This window comes from Macrobrachium rosenbergii, chromosome 57, assembly GCF_040412425.1.
Source record: "Macrobrachium rosenbergii isolate ZJJX-2024 chromosome 57, ASM4041242v1, whole genome shotgun sequence".
NCBI classification, from domain to species: Eukaryota; Metazoa; Arthropoda; class Malacostraca; order Decapoda; family Palaemonidae; genus Macrobrachium; species Macrobrachium rosenbergii.
This window is the reverse complement of record NC_089797.1, coordinates 11,146,920-11,157,894: the sequence shown is the minus strand read 5'-3', so window position 1 is coordinate 11,157,894 and position 10,975 is coordinate 11,146,920. Positions and strand designations below refer to the sequence as shown.

The 10,975-nt window shown below is 36.9% G+C and overlaps 1 protein-coding gene across 4 annotated transcripts in view; it reads left to right on the top strand.

Annotated features, from left to right (window-relative positions):
* LOC136836949 (uncharacterized) overlaps nucleotides 1-4,756 on the top strand; it is an 18,630-nt gene extending 13,874 nt beyond the window's left edge. For 2 of the 4 annotated variants that reach the window (XM_067101467.1, XM_067101470.1), the window contains exons 2-4: nucleotides 1,070-1,180; nucleotides 2,875-3,115; nucleotides 4,137-4,756. In XM_067101467.1, the coding sequence (XP_066957568.1) occupies nucleotides 1,070-1,180; nucleotides 2,875-3,115; nucleotides 4,137-4,212 (428 nt within the window). In that variant the 3' untranslated portion in view covers nucleotides 4,213-4,756. The remainder of the gene's footprint in view (nucleotides 1-1,069; nucleotides 1,181-2,874; nucleotides 3,116-4,136) is intronic. The other 2 variants (XM_067101469.1, XM_067101471.1) reach the window with 1 other exon arrangement.
* The last annotated feature ends 6,219 nt before the right edge of the window (nucleotides 4,757-10,975 follow it).

Sequence of the window (10,975 nt, the reverse complement as noted above, 5' to 3'; positions counted from 1 at the left end):
CTCTCATTCTTTGTTGACATAGAGGCGCTTGTTTTAGAATACAGACTAGAATATAGAATTTAGGCCAAAGGCCAAGCGCTGGAACCCATGAGGCCATTCAGCGCTGAAACGAAAATTGACAGTGAAAAGGTTTGAAATGTGTAACAGGAGGAAAACCTCGCTGTTGCGCTATGAATCAATGGTTAGGAGGGGTTGGAAAGTAAGGTGGAAGAAAGGAAATAAGGACAGAGGTACACTAAAAGGAATGAAAGGGGTTGCAGCTAGGGGTCGAAGGGACGCTGCAAAGAACAACCCGAGTAATGCCTTCAGAGCGCCGCGTGAGGCGCACTGACGGGCGTTTGTTTCGTCCGAAGCTTTCATCGTGAAAAATGCAATTGTTGCAAAATGACACACACTCGCGTATCCCCTTTGACCTCTCTCTCTGTTCATTCTCGCAAATTGCAAGGGCGCTTCCGTAAGGCGGGAAAATGCGACTGCATCTAAAATGGGCATCCGCTCGACAGAACGGTCTTCATTATTCACACTTTGCATCTCTGTGAACTGAGCTACAGTTGCTGTACTGAGTCAGGAACCACATGACTGTCCCGTGATTCTTCGTTCGTGTTACGAGACTTTGAGAAGGAAGTGGCTTTTTAAAAGACTTCTTCTCGGCTAAAGATAGACTGTTTAACGTGCACTCACACACACACTATATATATATATATATATATATATATATATATATATATATATATATATATATATATATATATGTATATATATATATATATATATATATATATATATATATATATATATATATATATATATATATATATATATATGTGTGTGTGTGTGTATATATGTGTGTGTGTGAGCGCGCGCGTGTTTATACATTTGTCTGAACGAAGTGTTTCAAATCACTAAACAATGAGTGGTTCAAGTGGTCACATGCTGCTGAAAACGGGGAACCTAACCCACATAAAAACCGCTTATTTATCTTCCTCGTGAGGAAGCATATTTTGAGGCACGAGACACAACATCACACATCGCATTTTTCCTCCAATAAAGAATTTCTTTTCCTTTGCAGGCAAGATGGCCTCGGTCCCCTACACGTTGCAAATGACGAAGGCCATGAAGAAGAATCAGAAGGCGGCCAACAAAGGGATGAAACAAGGCCAGTTCTACGACTCATGTATGGGTTAGTGTTCATTTCTGTGCCAATGAAAATGACTCTTTTTTTTTTTATTTATAGTTAGTCGATAGGTTAGATCTTTTCATTATTTCGTGCCCTGCTTCTAAAGTATGAAATACATTGTGTTTTCTTGTTGGCAGATTTCTGTTTTCATTTATAGCTAATTAGATCTTGTCTTTATTTCATTCACTGCTTCTTAAAGTTTGAAATAGACTGGTTTCACACTTGTAGGTAGGAGATTGCTATACTGACTGAATTTTTTTTTTTTTTAGTTTTTCAAATGGGTATGTTTGTTTTTCTTGTAATTCTGAATCTGAGAAAAATTTTATTTTTAGTTTTTCAAATGGACATGTTTATGTTTTTCTTGTAATTCTTAACCAAGGACATGTTGGAATTTAAATTTTGACCTGCTCGAAAATATTTGTAATTAATAATTTAAACGGTAAATAAAATTGTTAAGTCCCTCCACTACAGCGTCCATTTTGACGTTTCACAGTTAATCGTCTTACATAGGATTTGACTTTTTTAGTATTGTCTAGCTGTAAGATAATTCTCATATTTATTGAGAGGTTTTGACATTTAACTGACGAAGTTAGGAAGCCCATAGGCGGTTGACATTTCACTGTTAATCGTCTTACAAAAGATTTATTAATATTGCTTATTAATATTGTCTAGCTGCAAGATAATTCTCATAATATATCTGAGAGGTTTTAACATTTAATAGACGAAGTTAGGAAGTTCAGAGGCAAATAACTAAAAAATAAAAAAAAACTGGTTCGAGAAAAGGCTACAATGCAACGCTCAAGAAATGATTAACTAATAAGTAATCAGGATAAATAAAGGAAAGATTTCATGAGCCCTTTGGTGTTTATCACTAAGGAAGTGAAAACCTTCCTAGTTTTAAATTCTGTGTGAAACGAAAAATAAACAAAAAAGTGGAGGCAAATTCGAGAACCTGTTTTGAGCCAACGAACACATTAACGGTAAAAAAGTTAAATATGAGAATCATTATAAATAGTAACGTGTTTAGAGGAATCGAATTTATTAATAATAAGTAGGTAAAACTGTAGAATAATAATAAGTAATAAAGTTTTACTCAAAATGATTATAATAATATTAGTTAATAGAGAGAGAGAGAGAGAGAGAGAGAGAGAGAGAGAGAGAGAGAGAGAGAGAAATAACATGTTTTGAGGAATCTAATATATTAAAAAATAATAGGTGAAGTAGTAGAATGATAATAAGCAATAAACTTTTACTCAAAATAATAATAATAATAATAATAATAATAATAATAATAATAATAATAATAATAATAATAATAATAATAATACAGAGAGAGAGAGAGAGAATCAATCATAATCCGGGGCACACACACACACAGAGAGAGAGAGAGAGAGAGAGAGAGAGAGAGAGAGAGAGAGAGAGAGAGAGAGAAACACTTTCGTTTTACAACGAAAAGCATCATAATCCGGGGCACACACACACACACACACACACAGAGAGAGAGAGAGAGAGAGAGAGAGAGAGAGAGAGAGAGAGAGAGAAATACTGTCGTTTTATAACGAAATGCATCGTAATCCGAGGCAGAGAGAGAGAGAGAGAGAGAGAGAGAGAGAGAGAGAGAGAGAGAGAGACCTTGGCGTCGTAACCAGGGACAGAGAAACCCCCCCTACAATGAGGGTCCCCTCCTCCCCCGACAGGCGGTGAGAACCCGACCCGATACAGCAGCAAGATGATGAACAGCATCTGGGGACAATACAATGAGCTGTCGGTCCACAACTTCAAGTCTCTTCAGTGCGGAGGCGTTGTTCCCTCTGAGGTCCAAGACTCCCAGAGCCTGCAGCAACAATCGCAGCAGCAGCAGCAGCAGCAGCAGCAGCAGCAGATGCAGCAGATGCAGCAGCAAATGCAGCAGCAGATGCAGGCTGGAACTGAGCGGAGGTAAGGTGATTCCCTACTGATGTCTTACACGATAAGGTTGGTGGCGTTTGAGATGGTTGGTCTGGCACTGAGCCATCTGCTTAATGAGCTGTGATGGATTTTGCTGTTCAGTTCTTGTTTTATCTTCTTTTTATTTTCTCGTTTATCTATTTTTTTTTTTTTATATGTTCTCATCGACCTCCACAGGAGACGAAAATCGTAATAATTGAAGAAATGCGAGATGATAGTTTTTCTGTTTTGAATGTCATTTTTGCCAAATTTAACATAAATTTACAAATGATCTAAGATAACGGAATTATCGAGTAAGCTTGTATATTTTATGTAACAAATTAATATGGAAAGTGCTAGTCCTTACTGGCCTGTTACTAAGATGTTTAATGCTGTTTTAAAGTTTTGCCACCACTTTCTGATCAATTATCTGAATAGCTACAATAATTATTTATAAAGTATAATTTTTTATACTGTATATAACAAGAAACTTAGAAAGTGCTAGTTCTTATTCAAGAATAATTAACACGTCAATGCTGTTTTAAAGTTGTGCCACCACTTTCCAAGGAATTATCTGCATAACCACAGTACTTAATTATATAGAATAATCGTTTATACTTTATATAACAAATTAATTTAGAAATTGCTGGTTCTTATTCAGGAATAATCAAGAACTCCAATGATGTTTTAAAGGTGTGCCACCACTTTCTCAGAAATTATCTGCATAGCCACAATAATTTACTGCATTATTGAATATAATCTTTTATATTTTTATAACAAATTGATCTAGAAAGTGCCAGTCCTTAAAGATATGCTACCACTTTCCAGTAGATTATCTGGATTGCACTGTAGTTAATTTACATGAGGAGATTCTATTGGTAGATAGATTATGCTAGAGAGTTGAAGGGGTTCTGCCAGAGTTGACTGCCTCATTGCCAAAAATCGAACACCCCCCACCAGTGAATTTCAAACCTTAAAGATAACTCAGAGCCTCTTCAGTTTCCTCAGAGAATAACTTTTCCAATTCTTGCAGCGTCTTCCACCAGTTCTTCGGGGAGCTTGGACAGGCAGTGGCCAGCAATTTCATGGACAACATGCATCAGTATTAGCAGTCGTTCAAACCTCTTGCTGGCCACCTTCGGTTCCCTGCCGCCACCAAGGGAATCGTTAGCAACTGCTACAGCAGCAAAAGCAGCAACAACAACAATAACAACTCCAACAACAGCAGCAGCAGTTGCTTGTGGATCCGGACTGACTGGAGCAACCTAAACAACAACAGCGGCGCAGAAACTGCCATTTGCTTTCACCATCTGTCTCTTGGTTTTCTTCTCCTTCACCGGCTAAAATCACGTCGGTCGTTCGCTCCACAAAGGACGAGTCTCTCGTCACTTGTAAATTATCCATGGCTTCAAAAAATACAATATCTGTTACCTTTCGAGCTGGATTATTGCTTTCCCTCGCACATTCCATTTTTTCCCCTGTCGAGCGTTTCGTCGGAAAATCACAAAAGAAGGAAAGAAGAGAAGAGGGGGCAAGTGGATAGGTGGAGGCTTCAGTCGGGACCAGGAGAAAGAAAGAAAGAAAGAAAGAAAGAAAGAAGAATCTCAATGATTTTTTTTTATGATCTGAAAATATACTTAAATTTGTAATCAAGAGTTTTTCCATTATTTCCTATTCGGTTCCCAGAAGACTTCTCTCTCTCTCTCTCTCTCTCTCTCTCTCTCTCTCTCTCTCTCTCTCTATCTTTCAGCCAGGTTAGTCGTTTACTAAAGATGAGGTATTGCCAGCTGTAATACGACTGCATAATAACGTGATTAAACAGGGCATTAAAAGTCAGCCTTATAGATAACATTTTATGCAAATGAATATCGATAACTACCGTCAGGCCATTCAGTAATAAGACTTGAGAGAGGGAGTACAAAGATTACCATCGTTTCTGCGCCCTGACATTTATCCTTGAAAGTTCATGCTTGCGCAGGTGTGGTTCTCTGCTTATTTTTGGCTGTTTGGTTAAAAAAATTCATACTCGCATATGCAAGACTAAACTACTTTATATCCGTGTAAAGATTCTAATTCATGAGTCTGTACTGTTCAATCATCATCATTTCGATTATTGGCTTGCATGGGTGCCTACGTTATAAAGCAAATGTAAACAAAAAAACCTTGAACGTACATAAACAACAACATACGTCAGAAGAACTAGATTGTTAATGTGGCACTTTAAAAGCAGCAGTCTGTATGCTCGTATTTGTCTTACGAATCAACATCTAGGAATAAGAAAAAAAAAGAGTAAATGAAAAAAAACGAAGAGTAAGATGCAGCAAAAAGGGGTTAAAAAAAAAAATAGGAAGAATGTTTGAACACTTTTTTTCCATGTAAGCTTAAGGCAAAACGTTAAGCAATGTGCCTTTTCTTCACTTTCTCTATCTCCATTAACAATAAAAAAATAAAAATAAAACAAAGCATTGTAGGAAATTTGAAATAACAATGATGAATAACTGAGGAATAAATTGGAATGCGCATGTTCAGACGCTTATACCATAATTTACGTTTGAATTAATGACAAAATTACCAATATATATATATATATATATATATATATATATATATATATATATATATATATATATATATATATATATATATATATATATATATAGTAGAATCCTTGCTATTATGATGCCAGGTTATTATTTTCATGAAACAATCCAAATTATACCCAGTTATATTCATAACGAATAAACAAGATAGCTCTAATACCATTTTTGCATGCAATATCAACCGGTGGAATGCCTAATTTTCTAGCCAGTAAGGCCCACTATACTGGTTAGAAAATCAGGCCTTCTTCTACATGGCTCTAATACGAATAACGCAGCTAAATATCAACGAGAAGGTAGTTGGAACTGAAATGTTTCCAAAGTGTTTTCGCGACGTTGGAAGCAGCGAATGTTCTGTTGAAAAACTTCCAGCTACATTGTGAATGCATCTGGAGTCGCCTAAATCATCCGGATTGTTTATCCTTGGGACTCCGCCGAAGGGAAGTTGCTTTAAGCTGACCAACATAACACCAATAACAAAGATTATATTATAAAATCTTATTCCTGGGTTATCTCTGTCACTGTCTCGCTTTTCTCTACTCCAAACATATAATTGAAACAATTCAAACCTTGTTGTCATCTAGCAGACGAAATTTGTCAACTATAATTTGCATCATAAAGAAACATAAAAGCGGTAATAAATTAGGCAGAAGTTCTTACGATTCAGCAAATGGTACGATATGGCTTTCGAGTTGGGTAAGATTCCCAACAGCTTGAATTGTGGTCCAGGACGCAGGGTAACTCGAGAGTAATTTCCAAGTAAGCGAGACTGTGGCGGAGGGATTTGAAAGCCGAAGCAAAATCTAATGAGTCTGTCTGGTCCGTTCCTTCATTTGTGATTTTCCGATATTCAAAACGAGGTATATTAAAAGAATGGAACGTGGTTTAGTGATAAAATTCGGTTCAACACAATCTTCATCATTCGGTCAAAAGTGAACTACTATATGGCAAAACGCTCACTTATTTTCTGTTTAATTTTAAAGAATTTGTGTCCTTTTGTTTTCATTACGGAATCACCAATTCCCAGAGCTGACGAAGGTCTTTGCAAATCCAGTTTTACGTAATAGATCTTGTAGTTTTAACAAACGACTCTTTTTGTTTTGGTTTTTTATAACTGCAATTTTCTTATTCTCTGCTCACGTTTCAGGGCCAGCAAGTAACGGCACTTCTGAATGGAAATTATGAATTATACGTCAATTTATGTTTCATCAAACAATGTTCTTGAATTAATATGGCAAAATGATAGGAAACTATATTTGGAATTATTTTCTTCTAAATTCAGGTCATGTAAATTCACTTAAAATGCTGTTACAAAAAAAAAAAAAAAAAAAAAGAAGAGCCAGAATCCACTAAAAAGACAAAATACAGCTTAGACTGACAGAAGAAAACATGAATTAGTATGATTATATGATTTATACACCATCAGTAACGATCACTGTGAGGAAACTATGCAATTCAACAACCGTCCTTCAGAAAGTGCAATGTTTCTCAGAGACTATGAACGACTTCTCTTATTTGCGGTGGAATAAAATTGTTGGTTTCATTGCCTACTACGTTGATAGCTAACAAATGTATATAAAAAATAATAATGCACCAAAAAAATAAATAAAGGTTTTGGGAAAATGCAGCGAAATGTCTATATTATTCGATCGCCTTAACACCTAACCGTCAGAAGATTTCTGAAGAGCAGAAAACTGTTGGAAAAGGATGCACAGTTTTTCCCATTTTTTTTTTTTTTGTCTAAGGACAGTTTTGAGCCGGAAGACAGTTTCACCGTATTTCCATTTTTTCTCTTTCGTCCAGTTTCACAATTCTTTCACGCAAAAATATGAAAGAACTCTTCACTTCTGTCAACGTTTTGAGTGATCAGGGCTCTCAGAACTTTGTAAAGAATTTGGTATAAATTAAGTATACCTTAGTTTAACCAGACCACTGAGCTGATTAACAGCTCTCCTAGGGCTGGCCCGAAGGATTAGACTTATTTGACGTGGCTAAGAACCAATTGGTTACCTAGCAACGGGACCTACAGCTTATTGTGGAACCCGAACCACATTATACCGAGAAATGAATTTCTGCCACCAGAAATAAATTCCCCTAATTCCTCATTGGCCGGCCGGAGACACGAACTAGGGCCTAGCAGAGTGCTAGCCGAGAACTCTACCGACTCTCCCAACGAGGAACTAGAATTTGGTATAAGAAAATTAGAGAACTGCCCATGATTGCAGACAAAAACAGACCCGTGAAGAAACTACAATTAGGAAGAGACTACATACTGTATTATAAACAACAAGATTACATATACAGTAAGATTTAGAAATAAGTTTGCAGTGAAAGGAGTAAAGCAATACAATACCTACGAATTTTGGCTGACACTCTATGTCAGTTTCGTAAAAAATGTCAAAACTGATAGCAAAAGGTCCTTAGAACCCGTGAAGAGAGGATGACAAGACAGCAATGAGGAGGGAAGCCAAGAACGGAAAAGAATCATTCATTTTCAAATAGTTATCAATAACAGACGCTCTGGGTGCCGTGGTGCCACGGACAGTGTCTGGGGGTGCCGCAAGGTTGTCATGAATTTTGTCTTGGCTAGATCATCTCAATGAACATTTGTAAAAAAAAAATTCTTGCAGACGCCTCTATATAATTATCATCAGTGTGTCTACGCTAATTATGTTTATCTAATTCTTCTGATATGCTCTTTGTTTGTACAGTATATTTCTGCATGTACGGTGAGCTAATTTTGGTTTGAGTACGGATAATTTTATTCATTAAATAAGAAGTTAATTCATGCGATATGGTGGAATGGTGAAGAAGGGGTGCCACTTTAAGCAATAAAATGGCACTAGGAATGATTACAGCAATCACCTTCCTTTGGGGCAGACTGAACTAGCGAACGTTAATCGGACAATCACTACAAAGTATAACAGCCGCTTCGTATGCAAGCTCCTTGTGGTATCACAAGAACACAGTATGGCTAGATGCCTCACAAGTCTTAAAATTTGAAGAACCCTCCAGGTGTGAGCAGCATAAAATATTTGGTAAGTTGTATGGATAAAGAGGAGTAGCCTACACCAGAGAGGTCATGAGAGCTAGGATCACCGAAAGAAGAAGCAAGTAACCACCCTGCGGTCCTACGTGTCCTTAAAGGCGACTTGAAAGACAAAAGCTGCCTTGCAAATAGATTTTTTTTTTTAGTCAAAGCCTACTGTATGCTGATAACTGTGGGCGACAACTGCAAGGGCATGAGGTCGTGAAAAAAAACCTTAGCAAAGTCTCTGCATCATGCCAGCAGCGTTAAGGATGACTGGTAGAATAGTTGGAGAGGACGCATCAAGGCAAGCGGCCTCTTTGCTTTAGGAACAGCGGTGGTGATGAGGAAGGGAAAGAACAAGCCAGTAAATATTAGGGGGCAAAAGTTTGCACTTGAGAAGAGCAAGCTATCGTACGATCATGACGAAAACAAAAGGAAAGTTCCACCTGTAGAAGGTTATGATGCAGATGGAATCAGGATATCATAGCTACTCTTAATCCAATAGAGATTTTCCCCTTAAAGAACAAACGTACAATAGTTAATAGCAGTTTTAAACGACCGTGATTAGCAGATGAAGCAGAGGCTAGGATTGGCGCAAACCTATCTCGTTCAAATGGCTAAAGAGCAGGAACAGTCATAACGAAGTAATTGTGAATGTGGGGCTTCCACACTACAGTAAAACATGTTATATACACACGTCGACATCTTATAGCACATTTCGCAAACAAGTTGCAAACAAGTTAACCTTAAGTGGGAAGCGAATCTTTCACAAACGCTGGATAATCGTATGAAGCACGGAGTACAACTACCAATAAGTCGGTGGCTTGTATGCAAACTATTTATGTTGTGTTTGCGATGAGTTGCAGAAGTGCGTTTATGACATGTTTTACTGCAGTGCGGACGCGCCCTAAAGTTATATGCAACACAACATTCTTTGTCACTTTAGTTCCTAGGAAGTTTTCGCTTCAATATGTTAATAAATAAAGTCTGTTACTGCCCAAACACCTGAATGACGGTCCTTTGGAGAATGCCATGGAACGAAATAGAATATAGAGTTTAGGCCAAAGGCCAAGCACTGGGACCTATGAGGTCATTCAGCGCTGAAGCGGAAATTGACAGGAAAAGGTTTGAAAAGTGTAACAGGAGGAAAACCTCGCAGTTGCACTGTGAAATAATCGTTAGGAGAGGGCTGATAGCAAGATGGAAGAAATATAATATAAATGGAAGTACAGTAAAAGGAATGAAAGGGGTTGCAGCTAGGGGCCGAAGGGACGCTGCAAAGAACCTTCAGTAATGCCTACAGTGCATCGCGTGAGGTACACTGACGGCGCTACCCCTCTACGGAGAGTCCTTTGGAGGTCTTTTGGAGAGGCATTAAATGACTTGATAGCAACAAAAATTGCTTATATCCTAATTAAACTATTTAACTAAATTTAGGCGTTAAATTATAACTTTTTTGAATCTATGATTATTACATTAAAATTTCAAATAATATTGCATAAACTTCACTGTATATCGTCGGGTTGCATATAATTTAATTTTCTAGCCCACAATGCTGGATGATCATTACTGAATGAGAATTAAAAAGTAGATACACAAGACCCGGTAAAATATTTTGAGCAAATCTGAGTTATTTTGTGGAATATACTATTTCTTATCACTTATATTGAACTAGTACTAAAGTAATCTAAGAAACACAGCCTGATGATTGGGACCCAGACGTCATCTCCACGATACCAAAGAGAGGTGACCTGACTGGATTTGGTAGCCATAGAGGTATTGCACTTACGTTAGCTTTAATGAAAACATGCGGTTCATTCTAAATAGGCTGGTGACAGAAATTGATGAAGAGCTTCTGAGATGAACAACCTGGTTTCAGAAAAGGCAGGATTTTCACTGTTCAGCATTTATATATATATATATATATATATATATATATATATATATATATATATATATATATATATATATGTGTGTGTGTGTGTGTGTGTGTGTGTGTGTGTCTGTATGCACGTATGTATTAAATGTGTACATATATATTATATATATACATATACGAGTATATATATATATATATATATATATATATATATATATATATATATATATATATATATATATATATATATATATCAGTAACCAGAAAACTGTCGCGTTGACATCCAATTCACTTAACCTCAGAATAACATAAACCGAAGGTGAGTTTATATGTGATAAGCGATCCGTCACCAGGGGAACTCGAAC